Genomic DNA, 26,117 nt, shown 5'->3' with positions numbered 1-26,117 from the left:
TAATGAACAAAAGTACTTTTATTTATAAAACCTGCTGAAATGGTAAGTCCTAATTTCTGGTCTGATGGCCAGAGTAGGAAACAGAAGCATCCTCGAACCCTCATACATTTGACTGTATCAAACACAAATCAGCTTCCAACAAGAACAGCCAAGCTTTTAAAAGACCTGCTCCCTCAAATCCAAAGTCCTTCACAGTGTGCCCCCACAGCCTCTACCATTCCCCTCTCCTCGTTCCCCCCTCCCTTTATACCAACAAGTCGCAACCAATCGCAGTATCTGCAGGAAACGTCCTCCAGTCCGGAAGGATCAGCGGCGCATCATAAATGAGCAGGAGGGAGGGAGGGAGAGGTGGTGCAAAGGTACCCTCCTCTACATTGTAACTGCATTCTGCTCCCTTGCAGCCAATTGAAAAACAAGGCAGAAATCCGCACAGTACAGCTTCCCTCAGACGACACCCTTCAGGCTGCCGATGGAGAACGGCATGCTTCAATCCACGTGGGGGAGAAACATATCCCTGGGCAGAGAAGGCTGAGCACACCGAACAGAAAGCTAACCTGCCAAAGCTAATTTTTCTATCTGCAGGGGAGTTTTCCCCTTCCACGGGGGAAGCAGTCAAGACATCACTCCCCCTCACTGTTATAGTCAAGGAAAGTTGTACCATGAGATCACCCAACTGTGCGGGGTGGGTGGGACTGGCTCTTGAATCAATGCAGCCTGTTTAAGAACAAGCTTTCTAACGAATGACCTCCTTGATGGCTCAGGCACACAGAGACCAGCAAGACAACGGATCAACACCCTCACAGCCACGGGGTCTCTGAGCTCCTGCAGCCCACCAGGCAAGCCAGGAAGAGGAGCATCACAACCGTCCCAGTTTGCTTCGAATTACATCCAGTGGCTCCAGCAGGTGTCCGACTCTCATTTAGGGGCAGGGAAGCCTCATCTAGGCAGGCCCTTCATAGAAGGCCTTTGCCATCGCGTGCCCCACTTTTGCCATCTTCTTCTCTTTGGCTTCAGGGCCCATCTTCCGGCGGGCCAATTTCACCCAGTATTGCTCCGTCCTGGAGAGGTAGTCTGTGTACTTTTCATCACACTGCACAGGGGGATGCTCCTCCTCTTCTACAAGGGACAAGAAGAGAAAGAGATGGTTACACATGGGGGATGCACGGGGAATTTGGCGAGTCAGAGCCAGGAGCTCTTTTCTTCAGAGCGCTGACATTTCAGCCGCGGCCTGGGCATAGATCCTGTCTTCCTGTGAGCCTCAACCCTTACCCAAAAACCTTCCTTCTTGTTGATCTATTTTGCGGGGAGCCTAGCTTGAAGCATTGACTCACACACGCACACACACACACACTTAAATTCCAGGCACCAACTCTCTTCTGTAGCCTTGGCTGAATCACTTAACCTCCTCAATCCCAGATCACGTCAGTGTCTACAAAGACAGCATTTGTAAAATGGGTTTGAAAGAGAAAAGCAACCACTTCTTTGAACAGCGTGTGGCATCCTATGGTTCCCCACCAAACCCATCAAAACAATCCCCACTTAATTGACGTGCTGCTTCTTTACGGTGCAGATGCAGCCTGAACAGTGCAATTCATTTCCAAATCCACTTAAGAAAAAGTCAAGCAGATGACATCAGATCCATCACTTGGCCTGCAACGCCAAGACAGGAAACAAAAGCAGCTCCTTCCCAACACACAGCTGACAACCCAGGCATGCTTTTCCAGCCTTTTTCTGTGTTACTACCTTCATCTCCACTCTCCGCATTGTCAGAGTCCTCTTCCTCCTCCTCTTCTTCTTTTTCCTCCTCCTCTCCTCCCTCTGCACCTTCTACATCTCCCTCTTCCTCAGACTCCGATTCTTCAAGCCATTCCTGCGTTTCTGCCACAGCCATTAAAATTCACAGGCATAAAAGGAATCACAAAATTAGCAACAGGAACAGGTTCCCCTCTGGCCACCTTATGCAGCATTTCATCACCAACTGAGTAACTATCAGCAACTTTTTATATGCCTGGGATCACAGAGGTGGTTTTCTAGGGCAACGGGCAAGACGTTAAGGCAAGCTTGAGAGCTGTTCTCTCTCCGTTTAGAAACAAAACGCCGAATCTAGATCTTGGCATTTCACAGCTTTGATCTCGGGGGCAGGGCTGTTTCTGTCAGTGAAACAAGGATGAGGAAGAAGAGAAAGTGATGATGTGAGACAGGCCTCCGGAATGCAGAGGGGGAGAAGCACCTCCTCAAGGCTCAGAGTGAACTGGTTGTGGACAAATTATTCATTGGGGGGGAGGGAAAGGGAATCAACACCTCTCCAGAACACCAACACAGCCAGAAGCCCTGAGAAAGTCCATAGCTCAGTAGCACATCCTTGCATGCAGGAGGTCCCAGGTTCAACCTCTGGAATTGCCAGGGGGGTTGGAATGCCCCATGTTCGAAACCCTGGAGAGCCACTGCCAGCCAGTGCAGACAGTACTGGACTGGATGGGCCCCTGGCCTGACTTTTACTGCCATGGATGATGGGAGAGGCGTTTGAGGGATTGGCTGCTTCAGGTGCCAAAACTCGCTTGACCAGCCTTGGGGAAGGAGCAGCGCTTAGTGGCAGAGCAGCTGCCTTGCATGCACCAGGCCCCAGGGCCAATTCCGGGCGGCGTCTCCAGGTAGAGCTGGGAATATCCAAGTCTAAAATCCTAGGGAGCACTGCCAGTCAGTGTAAGCAATACTGAACTAAATGGACCACTGGTATGGCTGAGTACAAGGCGCTTTCCTACGTTCTACTACGTAGCTTGACTTGGGAGGGAGGGACTTTGGTGGGGTTAAGGCAAAGATTTCAAGGTTGAGACACCAATGAGGGCAGATAGCTTATAGCCACAGAGCATGGAAAAAAGGTTTTCCCAGGGATTAAGCCGGGCTGAGATTAGTCTCTGTGTGTGCATGTGTGAACATGCAAAGAAATCCAATGTTATTCCCAGACCCAATAATAAAAAAAATAACATGAACTTTTCTCCTACAACATTGTTGTTAAAATTAAACATGATTTCATAAAAATTTATAAAACTCATCAAAACTATTAAAAACCGCATACAGCACAGCCCTCCTTTGAATGGAACTTTTCAGACAGCATGCTGGGGACCACTTGAGTTTGAGTGCTCCCTCCTCAAAATGTCCACGCACAAGCAAATATAGCCTGTCAGGGAGAAGGGTTCAAGTCTAGCCTTCTACCCAACCTGCTAGATTTCTATGTATCAGGAAAGAATTTCCAATTCTATCTTCCAGAAAGAAACCCCCAAGAAAATTATGCAACTCAAGCTGGTTTGCAGAGAATTGTACATGTCATTTTGTGTCTACCACCAACTGGGAAGGGCTAGAAGCCATTCAGAACACCAGTGGTGTGGAGTCTGATAACTGGAAATGTTGTCCAGGCTCGAAATGCTTCTGGGATTTCGTCAGGAAGCACCAATAAACATCAGCCATAAGGCCTAGGAACTTGGGTTGTTGGTTTTTTTTAAAGGAAATGGAAGGGATGTTGAATTCCACACATCAGTAACAGTTGCAACTGCACGGTATAATGGCAGAAGTACAGCATACAGCACTGCCTGCAAGAGCTCAAAGGAAAATATGGCCAGCAGCTTCAACTTACTTGGGTCCATCTCCACAAGGACCTTCCATTCTTCCATCTTGTGGAGGTCAATAGCATAGAGGTCGTTGAGAGTGAACTGGCGGTCGCCAACCTCAAACATTCCCCCGTAAACAAAGAGCATCCCGTGCTTCACTGCCAGCATGGCGTTTGAGCGTGGGCACGGCTCCACCTGCTGGCTGGAGGCCTCGTCCCCCACGCCATCCTCTTCGTCCTCTGACTCCGACCTCTGTGGCTCCAGCTCAGGGGCTGAGATCACCTGCTTGATAGTCATGACTGTCCCGTCCTCTGCCACCACCTCCTTCACGATCTCCACGGGCCCTGGAGGAAGCCGTCCCTCACGCTCACCATCTTCACCGCCAGCCTCAACTTGCAGAGCTGCATGAGAATCCTCCATCATGGGGCCTCGACGCCTCTTCTTCTTCTCAGACTTTGGGCCCTGTTCAAGTTGGTGCCGGGGGGTGGGGGGAGAAGGAAAAGATAGATTCTTTACTAGAAACAGATCTAGTAGTGAAGGTCTGCACAACCTTTGAAAGACAAGGTAGGATATAGCAACCACCTTTCTGACAAACCCATGAAATTTGGCCAGAATTTGTTCTTTATCTAGTGTGCTTTTCTACTTACATTTCTCCAGTTCTGGTGACAGGGAGCTGAGTGTTATTTATTTTATTTTATTTATTTATTTTTTAAAACTTATATACCGCCCGACTAGCAATAGCTCTCTGGGCGGTGAACATAGATACAATAAAATACAATATAATACAAAAACATCAGTCTAAAATCAAATTTCACAATCTAAAAACAGCAAAGGCTAAAATCAAATTACAAACATTACAATCATTAACAAAAAATTAAAATGCCTCGGAGTAGAGAAAGGTTTTAACCTGGCGCCGAAAGGATGATAGTGTTGGCGCCAGGCGAACCTCCTCGGGGAGACTATTCCATAGTTCGGGGGCCACCACTGAGAAGGCCCTTGATCTTGTCACTGCCCTCCGGGCCTCCCTATGAGTCGGGACCCGGAGGAGGGCCTTCGTAGCAGACCGTAGTGTACGAGCCGGTTCATAGCGGGAGAGGCGTTCCGACAGATATTGAGGTCCCGCGCCGTATAAGGCTTTATAGGTTAATACCAACACTTTGAATTTGGCCCGGAAGCGTATTGGAAGCCAGTGCAAGTGGGCCAAAACAGGTGTTATATGGTCAGACTGCTTTGTTCTTGTTAGCAGTCTGGCTGCCGCATTTTGCACCAGCTGTAGCTTCCGAACCGTCTTCAGAGGTAGCCCTACGTAGAGCGCATTACAGTAATCCAAACGTGAGGTTACCAGAGCATGTACTACTGATGTAAGATCCTCCTTACTCAGGTAGGGATGTAGCTGGGCTACCAATCGAAGTTGGTAGAACGCATTCCGTGCCACCGAGGCTACATGAGCCTCAAGTGACAGGGAAGAGTCTAGAACGACTCCCAGACTACGAACCTGTTCCTTTAGGGGGAGTGTAACCCCATCCAGGACAGGATATGTATCCACCATCTGATTGGAAAAACCATCCACCAACAGCATCTCAGTCTTATCAGGATTGAGTCTCAGTTTGTTAGCTCTCATCCAGTCCATTATCGCGGCCAGGCAACGGTTCAGCACATTGACCGCCTCACCTGAGGAAGATGAAAAGGAGAAGTAGAGCTGCGTGTCATCAGCGTACTGGTGATGCACTCCAAAACTCCTGATGACCGCACCCAACGGCTTCATATAGATGTTAAAAAGCATGGGAGACAAAACCGAACCCTGCGGGACCCCACATTGGAGAACCCACAGTGTCGAGCAATGTTCCCCAAGCACTATCTTCTGGAGACGGCCTGCCAAGTAGGAGCGGAACCACTGCCACGCAGTGCCTCCAACTCCCAACTCCGTGAGCCTCTCCAGAAGGATACCATGGTCGATGGTATCAAAAGCCGCTGAGAGATCAAGGAGAATCAACAGAGTTACACTCCCTCTGTCTCTCTCCCAGCATAGGTCATCAAACAGGGCGACCAAGGCCGTCTCAGTGCCAAAACCAGGCCTGAAACCCGATTGAAATGGATCTAGATAATCGGTTTCATCCAATAGCGCCTGGAGCTGGACAGCAACCACTCGTTCCAAGATCTTGCCCAGGAAAGGAACGTTCGCCACTGGTCTGTAGCTGCTGAAATCCTCTGGGTCCAGGGAAGGCTTTTTCAGGAGTGGTCTCACTGCTGCCTCCTTCAGACAGCCAGGGACCACTCCCTCTCGCAAGGAGGCATTTATCACTTCCCTGGCCCAGCCAACTGTTCCCTCCTTGCCAGTTTTTATTAGCCAAGAGGGGCAAGGATCTAGTACCGAAGTGGTTGCACGCACCTGTCCAAGCACCTTGTCCACGTCCTCGAACTGAACCGACTGAAACTCATCCAACAAAACATGGTAAGACTGTGCACCAGACACCTCACTAGGGTTAACTTCCAGAACAGTACCACTTTAAAACACAGGTGGAAAATGCATGACTGAAGGATCCCCTGGGTTTTTTGTTTTTAAAGCCTTCCTTTACATAGAAAATGTCCACACTGGGACACAGGCTTGACTAGAAATCTTAACCTGAAAGCCTAATTTCCCTTTCGCAATGGCTCTGTGAAGACACAGGAAGCACTCAAACACGGAACTCCCAACGTGCTTCCTGAAGTGGCGCATTCCAAGTAGGGCTGTATCACATGCCTTTGCAGAATGTGCAGATCAGTTCACAGAGATGATTGCAGGTATCCTTATCTGTTACCTACATTACGGGAGTTCCTTTTTTTTTTTTTTTTTTTTTTTTCAATAATTTTTATTCAAATTTTCATAAAACATACAAGACAAAATCATAAAACATTCAAAGACAAAAAACAAAATCAAAAATAGTTAAACAAAAATAAAAAATAAAAAAAATAAAAATAAAAATAAAAAATAAAGAGTAAAATATTGACTTCCCATTTGTCAAAGATCAGATCAGTTATAAGTCTATAATATATAACAATCCTGTCTCTTAAGTCATATTATAAAATCACTTTCCTCCAATAGTTATCTTACTTAATCATCAAATCTCATAAACATTACTTTATTCTTTCCACAAAAAGTCAAAGAGAGGTTTCAATTCTTTAAGAAATATATCTATCAATTTTTTTTTCCAGATAAGCATATCGATTAACCCATCTCATTACTAATTATGATAATCTTATTGTCATAACCATAGTCAAAATAAACATTTCAATTAATCCATCACATCAGAATCTGTTAGGTTCAGTAATTTCAGTAGCCATTGTTCTATTATCCCTATTAGTTCCATTTTCCATCTTCCATCTTCAGTAGTCTTGTTAAGTCCAGTAATTTCAGTATCCAATCTTCCATTATCAGTATTCCATAATAATCTTGCTGTCAAAGCCATAGTCATATAGTAAGAGTCTGATGGGAATTACCTCTATCCCAAATATTTTCTTGCCATCCATTCTGAATAGGTTGCTGAAATACTGCTGTAAAATCATATCTCTGTTCTTTTTTTCAAAATACACTGGGTCATCTCTTGAAAGTTTTTCCATTGTCACATGGCTGCAGTTAATTCCATAGATTTCCTCTATATTGGGCTCCATCACATCATTCCAGTCCAGAAGATTATCCATGCCATTGATAACTTTATCTCTAGAATCTTCATTAATTTCTTCAGAGATAACATTGAGTTCCAAACAATAGATTTTATTTCTAAAGTCCATAGACTCCAAATCTTTTTCCTGTTCCACGTTTGTTCCAATCTCCGGGGTCTCCTCTCTCACAGGGACCCCTGTTCCAGTCTCCAGGGTCTCCTCTCTCACAGGGACCCCTGTTCCAGTCTCCAGGGTCTCCTCTCTCACAAGGACCCCTATGTCTTTAATCTCCTGTGTCTCCAAACAATAGATTTTATTTCTAAAGTCCATAGACTCCAAATCTTTTTCCTGTTCCACGTTTGTTCCAATCTCCGGGGTCTCCTCTCTCACAGGGACCCCTTCCAGGGTCACCTCTCTCACAGGGACCCCTATATCTTTAATCTCCTGCGTCATTTTACTCAATTCAATTTTCAGCTCCTTACAACCCTGTCGCAGGTTTTGTTTCGTTATCTCAATCTCATCCATTATTTTCTGAAACATAGTTATTTCCAGATTCTCAGCCACTTTCTTAATTGCCATTTTAAAAGAAAAATATAGGAAAACCACTTCTTATTTCAGCAACAATTGGGTTAATACTCCAAACTTGGTGACATCACAGTATAAACAGAGCAGACAGCCTTATCTCTCCATAGTTAAGTAAACAAAATGCAGTTCCCAGGATCGAAACAATTAATGGCAGTCGTCAGAAAACAGATTCGTCAAAATAAAATAGACCAAAAAGAGAGTAGTCTCAGACAATATAATATTCTTCAAAATAAAAATCTGGAATAGAAATCCCTCTTCTGTGTATATCTTTAGAATGCAAATCCAGGACAGCTTTTTGCAACAAAAACAGAGATAAGCTATTAATTAGTGCGTAGCAGAGAGAAGTTATGGCTCCCCAGTGAGATGTCAAAAACCGATCAATCTGGCAAATCTCTTTTAAACAGCAACAATTTAAGTCAAGTAAAAGAAAAATATAGAAAGAAGGGTGCTTGCCTGTTAGTGCGTTCTCTCTTAGAAGATAAGGTGAACGTTCGCTTTATCAGATAGAGCTTGCTGTTGAAAATCCGTCCCACCTTCGTCGGCTGGACCTCGTCCCATAAATTAATGAGATCTGGTCGTCCCAACAAAAATAGGCTTTGAGGTTAATCTCTTCGTTTCTACATTACGGGAGTTCCTAATGAGTTGAATTGAATTGTACCGCAGATGGAAAGATGAAATCTCATAAGAACGTAAGAAGAGCTTGCTGGATCAGGCCAAAGGGGGCCCCTCTAGTCCAGCATATCCTATTCCCAAAATGGCCAGCCAGGGGCTCCAATGGGAAACCCACAAGTAGGACCTGAGTGCAAGAGCACTCTCCCCTCCTGCGGCTACTGGCAACTGCTTTTCGGAAGCATCCTGCCTCTGACAGTGGAGGCAGAACATAGTCATCAAGGCTAGTAGCCACTGATTCTTATTCTTGTCCATTCCTCATTTAGAGCCATCCAAGTCGGTGGCCTCCACTGCCTTTTTCTTCTCCATCACGTGGAATGTTTTTGCATCCTTGCTGCAATTCATGCACACAGCTCCGTCTCCTCAGCAAGACCAGAGTATCCCAATTTGTATCCCAACTGGCTTGTATCCCAATTCACAAAACATTTAGCCTTTATACAGCCTTTTAAAGTATTCAGAGCACTTTCCTCTGCGTTAACTTCCTACAAGACTCACAACTCTGCAAGGTAAAATGGAAATGGACTGCCTTCAAGTCGATCCCGACTTATGGCGACCCTACGAATAGTGTTTTCATGGTAAGCGTTCAGAGGTGGTTTACCATTGCCTCCCTCTGAGGCTGAGAGGCAGTGACTGGCCCAAGGCCACCCAGTGAGCTTCATGGCTGTGTGGAGATTCGAATTCTGGTCTCCCAGGTCCTAGTCCAGCACTCCAACCACTACGCCACACTGGCTCTCTCACTCTGCAGGTAGGGCAGTATTATCATCCCCACATTGCAGAGGCGGATTAAGAGCAACTTGGCTAAAGGCTACTGATAAAAAAAGGGGATCCACTGGGAGTTTTTTTCCAGACCTTTAACTGTCCAGGAAACCACCGGTTCTTTGCCAGGTCGTAGAAATAAATGTCATTGAAGAAGTCTCCCTCAAGCTGCTCCTCCTCTTCCTCATCGTGTACCCCGCCAAACAGAAGAGACCGGTTGCCAGGACCCATCGCCACCGAGAAGCCAGAGCGGGGAGTTGGCTTCACACCGGAAGGATTAATCCGAGCCCATGTCCATTTGTCTGGGAAACAGAAAAGAGCGACAGGCGGCTGGGGTGAAGGCGGGCAGCTGATGCAAGTCCCTGGGAAAAGGCAACCTCTTGAAGTCTAAGCCCTGCTGAACAGGGGCAGCCCCACAGCTCAGGGGCAGCCCCACAGCTCAGGGGCAGAGCATCTGCTTGGCATGCGGAAGACCCCAAAGGTCAATCCCCCGGCATCTCCAGTGAAAAGGAGCAGGTGACAGCAACGATTTCCCTCTGCCAGAGACCCCAAAAAGCCAGAGGAGACAATATTGGCCGAGATGGACCAACAGCCTATGTCATCGATTTCGTCTTTAAATATCAAGCACCCCCAACATTGGCCACGTTTGCTGGGGCATCTCTGGGAGCAGAGCAGGCTGCCTTAGACCATTGGTCCATCTAGGTCAGTAGTGCCTACACTGACTGGCAGTGGCTCTCCAGGGTTTCAGGCAAGGGTTCTCTCCCAGCCCTGGCTGGAGATGCCATTGAAGGCTGAATCTGGGACCTTCTGCATGCAAAGCAGGTGCTCCGCCACTAAACTACAGCCCTGCTTGATCTCTGTCCTTGAAAACATTTCGGGGAACACACACACACACACAGAGTGTTTCATTCTACATGTGGTGAGCACCGCTGCGCACATATTTCTGCTTATTACAAGGTCTTGAATTGCACAGCTTTGTGACACTTTAAAAAGTTTTAATACATCCCAGAACCAGCCTTTAAAAACTTGCCTCCACCCCTCTTGTCCACCCTCCCTGAAACAGCAGCTCTGTCACCCATCCACTAGACTCTCCTGCCAACCTCATTCAACTTACCTGTTGAGGGGCACCTGAAGAGCAAACAGCTGCAAACATCTCATGCAAGTAAGCTGAGCCACTATTACCGTGAATCAAACCCAGGCCAGGACCAGCTTCTCGTTCAAGGACATTAGGTTGATACCAAGCCCCTGGCTTACCTAAGCTTTCGGCCTTCAACAGTGACATGTCCGTATGGAGAGTGCCTCTGTCAACGTCTTTTTTAATCCGCTGGAGAGACAAGAAGCGTCTGAATTATTTTTATTTGTTTATATACCGCTCAATAATAATAATAAAAGGAAGTCCAAACAATTATAATATTTTCATTAAATTAGCAAATAAAAACAGATGCTAAAAGAGTAAACTTAACAAAACAAAAAGCCTAAAAACGACAGATGTTTAAAAACAAATGAACGATAACATTATGTGTCTGGGCAGGCCTGCCAAAACAAAACAAAAAAACATTTTGACTAAAGGCTTTCCCTTCTACACCTGGGACAGAGTTGGAAGAAGAATACAAAGGGTGAAATTTGCACAAGCATCTCCCCAATGCTATTTAACATCTATATAAAGCCGCTGGGGACTATCATCAGGAGATTTGGGCTGCAGTAGCACCAATATGCGGATGACACGCAGCTCTATCTCTCATTTAAATCTTCACCGAGGTTGGCTGTAGAAACCCTGTCCAAGTGCCTGGAGTCAGTGAGTGGCTGGATGGGAAGGAATAAACTGAAACTGAACCCTGACAAAACTGAGGTACTGTTCGTGGGAGACAAGGGAAGGTTAGGGGACTTGGACCTGGTGCTCAATGGGGTACAACTGCCCCTAACAGACCAGGTCCACAGCCTCGGGATCATTCTTGACTCCCAACTGTCCATGGAAGCTCAGGTTTCGGCTGTGAGCTGGACAGCACTGTATCAACTCCATCTGATACGGAGGCTACGCCCCTACCTTCCCAACCATCTGCTCCCACCGGTGGTACATGCCCTGGTCACCTCTCGCCTAGACTACTGTAATGCGCTCTACATGGGGTTACCCTTGAAAACGGTCCGGAAGCTGTAACTGGTACAGAATGCGGCGGCTCATCTGATTAAAGGCAGCCGCCGGCAAGATCACATCACTCCAGTGCTCAAAGAGTTGCACTGGCTACCAGTTGCTTCTTGGGCCCAATTCAAGGTGTTGGTTTTGACCTTTAAATCCCTACACGGTTTCGGCCCAGCCTATCATCAGCAATGCCGCCTAACAAGATCAGCCTCAAAAGACCTTCTCTCTATCCCACCAGTCAAAACAGCTAGACTGGTGAGGACTAGAGAAAGGGCTTTTTCAATTGTGGCCCCCACCCTGTGGAACTCCCTTCCAAATGATCTCCGCCAGGCCCCCTCTACAATGAGTTTCTGCCGGGCCGTGAAGACCTGGCTCTTCAGGCAGGCCTTTGGGGTGGGCTAGATTTTAACATCATTGCTTTTAGATTTTAATGTTATTGTATTGATGTGTAATTTTGTGCTATTTTGCTTATTTTGTACGTCGCCCAGAGTGACTGGTTAGCCAGCCAGATGGGCGACTAAGAAGTCCAATAAATTTAATTTAAATTTAATTTAAATCAATGCTTTGAATTGGATTCCTGCATTGAGCAGGGGGTTGGACTTGATGGCCTTATAGGCCCCTTCCAACTCTACTATTCTATGAATCTATGATTCTATAATGATGAGGGCTAGAAGTGTGGTTTTCAGAATTTAAAAATGGGGGTGTACTTAGACATGTTTCAGATTGTACCACATAAGAACATAAAAAGAGACTGACTGCTAGATCCGGCCGTTGGCCCATCTAGTCCAGCATCCTGATCTCACAGTGGCCAGACAGGTGTCCCAAGGGGAGCCCAAAAGCAGGACCTGAGTGGAACAGCAACTCTCCTCACATCCCCGCCTGCAGTTTCCGGCAACTGGTATTCAGAAGCATTCTGCCTCCAACCATGGAGGGACAGCATAGCCATCATGGCTAGTAGCCCACATAAGTTTTCATTGAGCAAAAATACCCAGCAAGATTTCGGACCTTCTTAAAACTACCCTACACACATCATCGTGCAGAGGCTGTAAACTCTTGCTAGGGCTGTAGACTGCAACTGGGCACCCCCTGCTGCAAAAGCACCTAAAGGGGGGGATGTGCAAGTCCACACACAGCAGGCTGAAATGAGCAATCAGCTTGAAATTAGGCTCATTACATCCTTTCCTGCTCCATGATCAGAGAAGCAGAGAGGAATAGTGGCACTGTTTCCCTCTCAAAACCACATAACCCGTGTAGTAATCACACTGAGTGTGTCTTTTAAAACACACGCACATGCCTTGCAATGCTTTGTGGGTTGCAGGCAGGCAGAGAGGGTGGGGAAAGCGGGAGAAAAGAAGAGAGGGGGAAATAAGCAATGCCTTCCAAGAACGGAGTTCCAATTCCTGCATCCAAGTAGGTCAGGGGTCTCCAACCTTCTTGGGCCAGTCGGCACATTTGGAATTTTGAGAAAGTGCCGTGGGCAGCAGCCACAAAATGGCTAGTAAGGGGGCGTGGCATATTACAAAATGGCTGCAACAGGGGCGTGGCATATCACAAAATGGCTGCCACCTCTAAAAGAGCAGAAAAAATAAGAAGGATCACAAATTGCACAGGCATGCCCCCTATCAATGGAGTAAAGGCACCTGTACCAGCCACTGCCATGCTCACTCACAGGGAGAAGCTCTTTTCAGAAGGAATAGTCCTTTCTCAGGGGACAGATGACAAAGCAATGGAATGTTTCACATAAAGGTGTAAAAGGCACCCCTTACCTGTTTGGAGTAGCCTCCATAGACAAGGATGTTGCCTTCAGGAGTGGTAGCCAGATGGCAACCAGATCTTGGAGCAGGGGCAATCCCAGAGGGAGCCAGCTTGGTCCAGGCAAATGTGTCCAGGTTAAAGGCATAAACATCATTGTAGTAAATGTAATCTCTGGTTGAAACAAAAACAGCAGGCAGAAGCAAAGATAAGGAGTGTGGGTCTGAAGGCACAGGAGGCCAGTATCTTGTGAAGCTAAGCAGGTCTGGGTCTGGTCAGGGCCTGGATGAGAGACCACCATGCTTTGGGTTCCAGGATGGAAGAAGAAATCCATAAACATAAAGGGGGAAATCATGTTTGGAAAGGCCTCAAAAGTAAGATTCCCGGCAAAACTGAGGTATTTCACTAAGAAGTGGGTGACAGGCTTCTGCACCATTACAAGCCTCAACATTTCATCTTGTCATCCAATGATCTCCCAGTGTGATTGTGCACACTGCCAGTCATTTGCAGTGCAGCACATGTGCTTCCTTATTTTGCAACTGCTGCAATCGCCCTGGGCCAAAATAATGTAAAAAAATGGCTGAAGAGGTGGGTGTAAACAGAATATCCCCTCCCTTCCTCGCCCTCGCCCTGCTTAAAAGGAAACAGGGAAGGACCCCATAAGGTAAGGAACTGAATTTTAAAACACTTCCTGGAATGACTGTACGATTCACTGTGGAAAGTTTAATCAGGTACTAACATACTTAGGGAGGGGAATAGCAAGTAGAGCACAGCTCAGGGAGAGTTGGATGGAAAGATGGTGCAGATATACACAAGACCGCAGCCCACAAAATGGCATTATCTTCGTTCCTTCCTACATCCCATTTTTTAATCCAAGACAAAGTGTGAGAGTTTAAGCAAGTAGGAATACTTCATTCAAGTCACACACATTTTGGGTTCCATTTATGCATTTAAGAGACCAAAGCGCCATCTACTCCACCCTTCTGCATCGCAGATAACTCCTGGCAAGTTCCCATGCTGAGCCTGACGGAAAAAAGCAATCCTCTCTTCTTGATTTCCAGCAAGCAGTAATCAGAGCTGTGGATCTCTAAACATGGCTGATCCACTTTTTATTTATTTATCTATTTTATTATTTGATCTACATCTCGTCCTTCCTCCCAGCAGCAGCCTGAGGCGGCAAACAAAAGCAGAAGCAGACACTTTTAGTTACCATTAGTGACAAACTAACTCACAGAGCGTAAATCCAATTCTTTTTTAAAACCCAAAACATTCTAGTGATTATTAAACACCCAACATCTTGCTTGGAGCACTAATCTGGGTATCTGCCCACATCATTGACACTTCCAAGATTTGTGATGTACACATTATCATTTGGAAGGCAAGACAAAAAATTACACAAAAACTGGCTAGGGATTATATTGATTCCTAAAGTCACTGTCCTTGGTGCTGAATGCCCTAAAATCTCTGGTGAGTAGTCAGTGCCAAGACAGAAGAATCACTTCTGGAAGCTGGAGCAACCAGCCTCAATTCTTCTACTGGCATTTTTTAAAAAAGGAATCACAGAGTTGTAAGGGTCCTATAAGGCCATCGAATCCAACTCCCTGTCCAGTCCAACTAGCAATACTTCTAAAAAATACTCAAGCTTGGGCTTAGATGCAACTTGTAAGATCAGAAGAATCCTGCTTGATCAGACCAAAGGCACAACTAGTCCAGCATGCTGTTTCCACAAGCAGGGTGTGAGAACAATCGCTCTCCCACATGGTACGCCTCCACTATCTGACACTTAGTGATACACTGCATCTGAACATGGAAGTTCCATACTGCCATCATGACTGACCGCTACTGATAAACTACCCTCCATGAAACCCATTTTACAGTCATGTAAGCAAGTGGCCACCTCCATATCTTGTGCCAGCGAATTTCGGATGTTTATGGTGTGAAGAAGACATTTCTTTGGTCCCTCCTGAATTTGCAGCTGGTCAATTTCTTTGGATGACTCCAAGGTCTAGCGTTACAGGAAAGGGAGAGAAACTTTTATCATGTCCTGAGCTCCTTCCGCGTCCTCCTTCCCCACCTCCAGTGAAAAGGGATTTCCGTAGCAAACACTTTGCTCACTGTGCCCTTGTCATCAAGATTTGGCACAAGGTGGAGCAAATGAGAGAGTGCCCTCCCTCAGTGACTGGAGACATTCAGCGTGGGGGGCAATAATGAAGGAGATGGTCTGAGGCAGGGATGGGGAACTTGGTGAGACACAATGGCAGCTGGGCTCATCTGCAAAGCCAGAGGTTAGCAACCCTTGGTCTACGGTCTGTGGGACCCAAGCCAAGCGAACTTAAAGCGCAGCAGACTAACCTCGCACTTTCGTGGAACCCTCCGAAGACAATCAGTTGTCTCTTGCACACCACCATGCGGTGCCCACTCCGACCCGAAGGACCCCCGGTGGCCCTGAAACAGAAGCGAACAGACTGAGCGGTAAAGGGGGCTGACGGGAGGAGGCCTGAAGTTCGCCCATCACCAATTCCTGTTCTGTACCATTTGGGGCCAGGGACGGGGAACCTGTGGCAGCTACTCAGGTGCTGTGGGACTCCCAGCAGCCCCCACCAGCAAAGCCAATAGTCACAGGGATGATGGGAGTTGGAGTCCAGCAACATCCAAAGGTCCACACATTCCCCACCCCCAATTCAGGGAACAGCAACATCTGTTCCACTCAAACCCTGCCTGTCTGTTTTCCACAGGGCACACGTTCACCCTCTCCGCTCAAATACTACTCCCCCCTTCACTTTCCCCTCCCTGGTGCTTTTTATCAGAAACAATTCTCCACCCATCCTTGGGAAGAGTTCCAACATCTGTGCTGATGAGAAAATCTGAGGGGGAGGCAGCCTGCCTGTATTTTAATGTTATCCTGACAGAATGTGTGTGCATGTGTGAGAAAGACAGAGAGGGAGAGAGAGACCCATCAGGGCAGGAGGACCACGACAAATCAACCTTTAGCTTCTCCCTCCTTTGGCGTTTTGACTGCAGTTTCTAGAAGGCCACAAGGAGAGTGAGAGAGAGGACAGAAGGGCCAAGGAGGTCCAACTCAGTGGTGGGGCAGAAGCTTTACATGCAGGAAGTCTCAGGTTGAATCTGTGGCGTCTCCAACTGAAAGGCTCTCACCCAAGAGGGCTGGGAAAGAATTTTGCCTGAAACCTTGGAAAGCCTTTGCTGGTCCGAGTGGCAGCTACTGGAGCGAGATGGTTTGATTTGGTAGAGAACAAGAAGACACTGTAGAAGGGCCGGAGCACCCGCTTTGCCCCCCGGTTGAATCAGTGGTATCTCCAGGTAAGGCTGGGAGGGATCCTTGCCTGAAACTCTTGGAAAGCTGCTGCCAGTCAGTGCAGACAATACTAGATGGACCAATGGCCTGACTTAGTATACAGCAGCTTCCTCTATTCCTATTTGTCCATTTGAACACAAAAATGTATTTTTGTGTTTTAACTGTTTCATCCAGGGAGGAAAAGGCAGGTGCATCATCGCTTGATCATGAAACGTACATATCTTGTTGCAATTTCCGTGCAATACATGAAGAAGCTCTTCCTTTCCACTCTTAATTATATTATGAAGCCAGGATCAGAAATCCATGACTCAATGGCTTGCATCTAGTTAAGTTCAACTCAATGTGGACCCTCTGATATTAATGGACCTAAGTTAGCCATGTCCATTAATTTCAGTGGGTTTGCTCTGAGTGGAACTAACATTCGATGCAGGCCAGTGATTCTTCTCCCTTTTCCGCCTTTAGACTGAAACAGGTGTGGGGAACATCTGTGGCTCTCCAGATGTTGCTGGACTCCCACTTCCATCAGCCCCAGCCAACAACATCTGGTGGGCCACAGACTTCCCATCCCTGGATTCTGGCAACCCTCGTGCACACAAGCAGCTTAGGCGTGAAGGGGCACGTTGCTCACTTACTTGATTTGCTCCCAGGTTTTGCTAGCCAAATGCAAAACCCAGAGGTCCTTGTAGTGGTAGAACTGCTCCCCGTCTGGCGAAGCAAACTCCCCGCCGAATACCCACAGCTGTCCACCACCCTGAGCTACCACCACAGCCTGCCAAAGAGAAAGAGAAATATGTATATATAAAAATAAATTAGGGCTGCTTTTGTATCATTTTCGACATGCACTGCACATTACACTCTCTCTCATTCAGCCTTACCAAAAAAGCAGTGAGCTGGGTCACGCTTGCCCTCATTTTACAGTGGGGGAAACTGAGGCTAAGAGAGCATGCACAAGACTCCAGGGCTAGTAGCCCAAAGCTCAGAGATTCAAACCATTTCCAAGCCCAAACTTCCCATCCATTGTTAGGATTTCCAACTCCTTCTCTGGGAAAGGCAATCTTGTGATTTTAACGGGTGGGAGGGGAGAGAGAGAGAGAACAGAGAAAGAGGAGGTGGAAGGCTGTGGGGGTTTCACATTCAGCAACAGCAGGTAAGCTGTGGTGCTCCAAACACTGGGTGTATTGAGGCTACAGCCTTCATTGTCCTTGGTAATTCAGAAATGACTCAGAAGGCCAACCATGTCACAGGGAATGGTGTAGAGAAAGTGACAGCTTCTTTCTCTGCAGCAGTGTACAGGAAAATAATTCAGCAGACAGCCTTTTTCAGTGGTGGCCCCTCATCTATGGAACTCCCTGCCGCAAGAGATACATCTGGCCCCTTTCCTTGTCTTCTTTTAGGCAGACCTTATGGACAGTTCTTTTTCAAAGTGCCTTTCGTTAGGGAGGTTGGAGTTAAGATGTTAATATATTGTTGCACTCGTCTTGTACTGGGGTGACTGGGCTAGATGAAACAATTTCAGATGGAGCAATGTACATACGTGAAAGTCTACTGCAGCTGCAGACCAGGGGTCTTCAGCTGCTGGCTTGTGGCCCACAAATGGATCACAGTTGACCCAAAGGCAGGCAACTGGACCAGAAGCGTTTTCTTCTCTTTCACTTGGTTACGGTTTCAGAGAAGGAGGGCGTTGAGAAAACAAAGGCACACCCAGGAAAACAAAAATAAAATGGGTCCCAGGTTGCAGGACGGGGCTTAAGAGTGGATCTCAGCAGATCTGTACAGGTTAACAGCCTCCTGCTCCAAACAATGCCTTGCTGTGGAAAATTACAGTTTGTTCAAGTGCCACCTGCTGGGCACTGATGACCTGCAGAATTTTGCAGAACACACATCCCCCCCCCTTTCCTAGGCACCAGCATCAAACTGCATGGATTTCTCTAGGGCCATTTGCGCAGATGTGCTTATTTCTACATCTCCTGTAACAACAACAAGAGTGCAACACTATATATGACTAAAATGAGGCAACACAATGAACGATGTGGTGGTGGTGGGGACGTGAGGAGGGGCCTCTGCGTCAGCAGAGTCACTGGGGTCCCTCTGCGCACACGCACCCCGCCTTCTGGAACTGCTTGAGGGAGCTGAGCACGTTACCTGATGAGCACAGCGGCGGGGAGGCGGGTTCGGGATGTCGATTCTGGCCCAGCCGTTCTTCCGAATGCTGTAAACAAGCAGCTCATTGTACAGGAACGTCTAATGGAGAAAGATCAAGGAAGGAGGCGGGGCTGGTGAGAGCATGCAGCTCACTCCAGAAGCAAACAAAAAAGAGAGGGCATTTTGTCTATTCTCCTGTTTCCCAGCCCAACCCATCCTTTAGGTTTGGGCCAGGTAAGGAGAGCAAAGGATTATTTTAAAAGCCATCACCCAGGATTTCTACAGGTCCAGACAGGCGAGCCAGCAAGCTCTTCCAAGAGGGACAGGTGCTCTTCTTCATCCCAGACAGGGACCAGTGCAAAACAGACGCTTATTACGGTACTAAGAGGGTTAGTTACTAAACCAGGAACTTGTGTAGGTATTTGGCATTGGGAGGTGGGGATGCAACTCACAGCAACTTCATCCACCTCAAAAGGAAATCCTGGTATGAAGGGGATAGGCATCTCGGGGGAGGAAATGGCCCAACATTTTTTGGTAAAAGCCAAGCACCCCCCCCATGATAGGACCTTCAAGGGATCTGGTGCCCCACACTGAGAAGCTGGGAATTGAAGGATAGGAAAAGAGGCGGCACCCCTGCTGGATCAGGCCACAGGGCCACCTCCTCCAAGGACAGGGAAGCCCGTGGCCCTCCGGATGGTGCTGGGACTCTCCACTCCCGTCAGCATGGCCAATGGTCAGAGATGGGAGCTAAAGGCCAGCAACACAATGAGGGGGTTGGACTTGATGGCCTTACAGGCCCCTTCCGACTACTATTCTGTGATTCTATGAACACGTCAAGGGCCCTCTCAGCTTCCCTATTCCTGATCTAGCCCAGCACCCTGTATCCCACAGGGGCCTATGAGAGTATCTCTGGGACAGCATGAGGGCAACAGCCGTTATCCCACCCCCAGGGCCCTACTGTTCCTCCCAGGAAACTGGTATTCACTGGCCTTCTGCTGTAGACTATCGGAGCTTCATTGCAAAGCCAGCTAAGTACTGGTGCAACTAGGGCTTGCCCCACAACCCCCCACCCCATAACAACCACCCAGAGAATGGCACATGATGGGTGGAGGGGCAAATAGGCCCCACCATCACCACCCTGGGCCGACTTGGGCATGCCAAGCCCCAACAGGGCGGAATTCTCCATCTGCCTCTTAACTTGAAAAACAATCGTTGTGGGTGGGTGGCCGGGTGGGCACACAGTTGCAGATGCTCCTTTTCTTCTTTTTACTTAAAAAGAGAAAAGTATCTTTCAAACTGTAATGTTCCATTTTAAAGTCATATTTATATTTTATTATATATCTTAAATGTTTTATAGACTGTTTTCTTTTATCTGATGATTTGTCTTATTGGGTCTGTGACCGTACAACAAATTGTTGTTGTTGAAAAGTATCCTTTTCTACAAGAAAATGGAGCTTATAGTAAACATGTTTGGCACCAGGTCAGCAGAACCAAACTCCATTTTATGGGGCTGGATTTTAAGTGAGTTTAAAATGTGAAACTGCGCATGCTCAGAGTTTGTTGTTGTTATTATGTGCCTTCAAGTCAATTATGACTTATGGCGACCCTATGAATCAGTGACCTCCAAGAGCACCTGTTATAAACCATCCTGTTCAGATCTTGTAAGTTCAGGTCTGTGGCTTCCTTTATGGAATCAATCCATCTCTTGTTTGGCCTTCCTCTTTTTCTGCTCTCTTCTGTTTTTCCCAGCATTATTGTCTTTTCTAGTGAATGTCTTCTCATGATGTGTCCAAAGTAGGATAACCTCAGTTTCATCACTTTAGCTTCTAGTGACAGTTCTGGTTTAATTTGTTCTAACACCCAATTATTTTTCTTTTTCGCAGTCCATGGTATGCACAAAGCTCTCCTAGGGATGTTGAATAATCAACAGGGGAACACACTGACTGATGGAGATGCTCAGAGTACTACTTTGAAAAATAAAAATCAGGGTTAGCAAGGTTTGCTTGTTTGTTTTGCTCTGACAGATCGGGAACGTAGAAGCAGTTGTAAAGCATGGAATGAGAGCACTGAAGAAAGGGAGAGATTTTAAGTGCATGTTTCGCAACCAAAGGCATCCTCATGGCCGTTCGAAGAGGGAGGGGGTGTACGACCATTAAGTGACCAAAAACTGGGGATGGGCTGTAACTTGGTGGCAGAAGGTCCATGTTCAGTCCCCGATATGTGCAGGTGGGGCTGTGAGAGACCGCTGCCTGAAACCCTGAAGGAGCCCCTGTCAGTCAGGGTAGACAATAGTAAGTGAGAAGGACCAGGGGTCTGACTCAACACAGCTCAGCTTCCTACATTCCCATCTGAGCCCAGGGCCATCAGCACCTCCCATGCATCAATTATGCGTTGAGTGAAGATGTTCTCTCTCTTGTCTGGCCTGAATCTACTGGATAAACGCTGAATTCAAGTGATCAGACAGGAAGAAAACCTTCTCTCTATCCACCTTTGAACACACGGCATGATTTTATGGACCCCGATCACAGTCCCTCGGTTGCCTTTTTCTCAAAACCAAAGTGCCGCATGGTTGGCAGTTTTTGCAGTGAGTAAAGGATGCAACACCTGACCATTGTTGGTGCTTGCCCCTCTTTTGCAGCTCTACAATATCCTTTTTGAGATGAGAGAGACAGAGCTCGCTGCGGCATTCCTAGTGTACCTGCACCACAGATTTGGAAAAGGCAGCTTTATTTTCAGCCCGTTTCCTAACAACCCCTAAAGTGGAATTTGCCTTCCCTCCACCAAAGCACAGGGAGATGAAGAAAGTCAGCGACTGGCTTGATTTATATCTTGCTAATTTGAGGCTACCATCAGCCTGTTCCCAAATACCTGACTCTGCCTTTGCAAAATTCGTAAGCCGGATGTGCTTAATTTCAACAGAGGAGAGACAAGCTCTTTTTGGACAGCAGGAGGGGGGCTGTTTTGTGCGCACAGGGAATCAGGTGCTGTTCTGAATCCACCTCCAGACATTATGAACTCCTGAAACATTGATGACGGTCAAGCAATCACTCTTGACCCTTTTAATGGAATCTGCCACACCTGCTGGCAGCTGCAACATTATTGCAGTGGGCAGCACAGACAGGCAGTTCATTTACTCTGGGACTAATGCATATCCTCAATGGCCTCAACTTTTCATTTAAAGAAAATAATTCTGCATGAAATCACTGGGAGGCAGAAAGTCCAGGCAGAGTTTATAAGCAGGATAAAAAAAAACCAGAGGTTAGAGCAGGGCTAGAGAATCAGCAGCCCTCCAGGACCACATTCACACCATACATTTATTCCACTACTATTCCACTTTTTACAGTCATGGCTTCCCCAAAGAATCCTGGAAACTGTAGTTTGCATGAAGGGTGCAGAGAGTTGTTGGGCAACTCCCATTCTCATCACAGAGCTACAATTCCCAGAGTAGTTGAACAGTCAGCCCCTCTTCTGGGGCTTGAAGCTCTGTGAGGGAATTAGGAGTCTCCTTCACAAATGACCCTTCCCAGGATTCTTTGGGGGAAGTCATGCTTAAAGTGGAATAAACGTAAGGTGCGAATGTGGCCCAGATGTTGCTGGACTCCAGCATGCATCGCCCCTGACCACTGGTCATGCTGGCTAGGGCTGATGAGAGCTGGAGACCAGCAACATCTGGAGTGATGCCAGAGGTTCCCTATCCTAGGGTTAGGGGAGGATAGAGAAAAAGGATATACTTTACTTTTTGGCCATTGAAATATTCACCTCCGAACAGGATTAGTTCATCTTTTTCGGGATGCGCAGACAGAGATGCGTTGAGCCTGGAGACCAAAAAGAAGGGCAGGGGTTAAACGGGCTGAGACAGGAGGGCAACTGAGGAGCTGTTTGGTGTGGGCTTGTGGTCCAAGGAGCCGGGCTGGCCTTTCAAAGACTTTGCTTTGATTCGAACAGAGACTTTGGGGCCCATCCTGGACGTGATGGAGGCAGAACACCATGGCTTTTGCGTACGCTCGCCTCTTTGCATATGAAGAGGGGTGTGTGTGTGTGTGATGTTCTATTTAAACAGTCAAAGGAGCCTGGTGGGACTTGTGAGCGGGGGAGACACTGAATGGCCCCACCTTCATGCCTTATCTCCTTTTAGTCCAATGTTCCAAGTACTGGAGAAAGGTTCTGTGAGGGAGGAGAAGCAGGAAGACGACAGCTCCTTCAGTTATTATTGTTATTAATTTACTAAATAATAATAATATCTTGCCCTTCCTCCCAGAAGGAGCCTAGGGCAGCAAACAACAAGTGATAAAATACTAAAAACATATTTAAAAACAAAACATCTTTAAAGCAACTTTTAAAAACATATTAAAAAGTAATTCCAATACAGATGCAGACTGGGGTGAGGTCTCTGCTTTTTGTTGAAAGAGGAAGGTCTTCAGCAGGCGCCTAAAAGATGACAGAGATGGTGCCTGACTAATATATTTGGAAATGGACTGCCTGCAAGTCAATCCCGACTTATGGCGACCCTATGAACAGGGATTTCATGGTAAGCAGTATTCAGAGGGGGTTTCCCATTGCCTCCCTCTGAGGCTAGTCCTCCCCAGCTGGCTAGGGCCTGCTCAGCTTGCCACAGTTGCACAAGCCAGCCCCTTCCTTGCCCGCAACTGCCAGCTGGGGGGCAACTGGGCTCCTTGAGACTCTGCTGCTTGCCCATGGCTGCACAGATGGCAGGGCACGCAACCCCTGAGCCACTCCCTGTGGGGGTGATCTTTAGCTGGCCCTTGACGCCTAGGAGGCACGAGCAGGGATTTGAACTCACAGACTCTGGCCTCCCAGCCAGGCTCTGCTCCCCACTGTGCTATACCAGCTGTGACTTATATTTAAGGGGATGAAATTCCAAAGGGTCGGTGCCACTACACTAAAGGTCTGCTTCCTAGGTTGAGCGGAACAGACCTCCTGGCAAGACGGTATCTGCAGGAGGCCCTCACCTGCAGAGGATGACGGCTCCTTTAGGCAGATGGCCCTTTGCACAGCTTTGGGCAAGCTTCTTCTGCCTATTCATTTCTGCATCTCAGGTGAAAGCAGCTTTGCCCACACCGAATCTAGCAGGGTGAAGGGACCAAAAGAGCAAAGCGAAGCCACTTCAGCTGGGATTGCGCACTGGGTGCATCGCTGGACTCAGACCACAGGACGCTCAAATCCCTGCTCAGCCATGAAGCTCACTGGGTGACCTGAGGCTGGTCCTTTCCCAGGGGAAAGGAATCTTTTCCAGACCAAGGGCCACATTCCCTTCTGGACAACCATCCAAGGGCCAGATGCCAGGGATGGCCAGGCACACCCCTCTCTACCCTCCCTCCAGACGAACAAGACGCATCATCAGAGTTTCAGGGCACATCCCAGCCCGGCAGAAGGGCTCAAGGTGCAAAAAGGAGGGCCAGCAAGGGGTGTGGCCTGGGGGGAGTCCCAAGCGCCACAAAGAGAGACCTGGAGGGCTCCATTCAGCCCCCAGGCCTGAAGTTCTTCACTGCTGCCTCAGCCTAACCTACCACATAGGGTTGTGGTGAGGCTAAAAGGCACAGGCCGCCCGTGACGTCTCTGGAGGAAAGTATTGAATAAGAAATTTCAACTGGGCAGGGATTGCCTAATCCGAACCCTGTGTGTGTCCGGCAACGAAGGAATTTGGAAATGAGGACGCAATACCGGGAGCCCCAATGGCTTTGGGGTCCCTCTCCCTTCTGCAGGGGTGAACTGTGGCTCTGTTTAATTATCTATATCTATTTCTTAGCCATTTTATTCTTTGGAGAAGATTGGATGAGCTGTTTGTTCCATTCTATTTAGTTTTGCATTACAGCTATAAAACTGCCAAAAAGAAGCCGTAATTTAAAAACTTTCAAAAGATTTTTTGGATGGGCACTGCCCCCCCCCAAAAGACTAAATATTTAAGGATAAAATAAAACTCCTGAAAATGTCAACTTTTCCCCCCCTCTTCTGTTTTCCAGAAAGCTCTCAAGTTCTGAATGTTGTAACTATCTATAAATTCAGCCTGCACCGCTTACAGTGACACGTGAACGCAGCCACTTTCTGTCATGCACAAGCACAGCCACAGTATTGACAACAGCCTAAGTTCATTCCTGTTGACCATACTGTTTTCCAAATGTACAGTTTAAAATGAACATCGAAAGGATAAGACTATTAAGTAAAAACAAGCTAATTCAAGAAAAAGTTACCAGAGAATCTCTAGATAAGAAAGCAGTACAAGTCAGCTCTGATCTTTTATTGATCCTTAACACAACACAGTCAATGACCGCTCCTTCAAGGGTGGTGAAAATTATGGGGGGTTGTCTGAAGCCCACATTTCCAGAATAATAAGATTCCCGGTGCAGACTCATACCTTGGGGAGGGTGGGGGGCAGGTTGTCTCAACCACCTGAGTCTTTTTAGCATCTAATGTCTGGAATTCAGCGATCAGAGCTTCAAGATCCTCCTATAAACAAAGAGACAACTTATTAACAACCGGGAGAGCCTTCCACCCTTCACCAAGATGGTGCCCTCCAAATGCTACTGGACTACAGCTCCCGTCAGCCTCAGCCAGCCCCGAAGGCATTCCCCATTCCTCACATGATTTGGGGGCTTATTCTATTCTCTCTCTCTCTCTCTCTCTCTGCCACAACCCCCAAATCTTTCTCTACCGAAGGGCTGCAGCTCAGCCGCACAGCATGTGCTGCACAGAAGTTTCCAAGTTCGACCCCGAAGGAATCTCCAGGTAGGCCTGGGAGGGAGATCCCCGAGCCTGAAACCCTGGAGAGCTGCTGCCCGTCAGTGCAGGAGCCACTGAGCTAGCTAGACCAACAGCCCGACTCACTCGGTGCAAGGCAAAATGAATTGCCATCTTTTTTCACTCTCTAACAAAGCTCCCGCATCTTTTTCTGGCTGGAAATTGCCCAGAAATCCAGCCCCAGAGGCTTTCCCCAGGCCAGCATCTGTTGAACTTCTGCCTGCCATGAGCCCTTTTAGAGGCCCAGGAGGAGCCCGCCAGGCCCTTCGGACTCGCCTGCTCTTTCTTGGCCCTCTTGGAGACCTTCTTATCCATCTTGGCCGCGGTTTTCTCCGCGCCCTTCACCTTCCGCTCTTTCTTGCTCTTCTTCCCCATCTTGGCAGCTCGGCAGGCGCGGAAGGGCCCGGGCAGGGCGGCGGCGGAGGCGGCCTTGCGCGCTCTCCCGCTCCCGGCACTCACGAGGCCCGTGCCCGCCACAGCGCGCTCTCCTCCCGGGCGCCCAGACGGCGCTCATTTCCTGCCGCGGGGAGGAGGAAGGGCCAGCCCACGAGTGTTGCCATCTGCTGGGGCGGAGGGCGCCTCACACGGGAGTCCCATAGGAGCCTCTCCGGGGCTGGAGGCGCCGCGCACTGCGCTCTTCGGGGACAGCCGGCGGGCTTCGCGGGGTCACGGCGCGCAAGAAGTGCCGCGAGGGCGCAAACGCGTCCAACGACAAAAGAAAGGCGCAGCAAGAGGCCCCGATGGTTTCCAGAGAGGAGCC

The 26,117-nt window shown here is 47.9% G+C and overlaps 1 protein-coding gene across 1 annotated transcript; it reads right to left on the bottom strand.

Moving 5' to 3' along the window:
* KLHDC4 (kelch domain containing 4) lies at nt 1-26,117 on the bottom strand. The gene is made up of 12 exons (XM_061594232.1): nt 25,634-26,117; nt 24,975-25,066; nt 22,338-22,416; nt 18,602-18,700; nt 17,092-17,228; nt 15,496-15,588; nt 13,158-13,317; nt 10,509-10,578; nt 9,348-9,556; nt 3,632-4,067; nt 1,744-1,878; nt 1-1,116 (listed from the first exon to the last, which is right to left on the bottom strand). The coding sequence occupies exons 1-12, from the start codon at nt 25,730-25,732 to the stop codon at nt 941-943; spliced, it is 1,785 nt and encodes a 594-aa protein (XP_061450216.1). The 5' UTR covers nt 25,733-26,117; the 3' UTR covers nt 1-940.

Source organism: Rhineura floridana, chromosome 13 (genome assembly GCF_030035675.1).
Source record: "Rhineura floridana isolate rRhiFlo1 chromosome 13, rRhiFlo1.hap2, whole genome shotgun sequence".
Lineage (NCBI taxonomy): Eukaryota > Metazoa > Chordata > Lepidosauria > Squamata > Rhineuridae > Rhineura > Rhineura floridana.
Note: the sequence above shows the minus strand (reverse complement) of the source record. Positions and strands in the feature narration are given on the sequence as shown.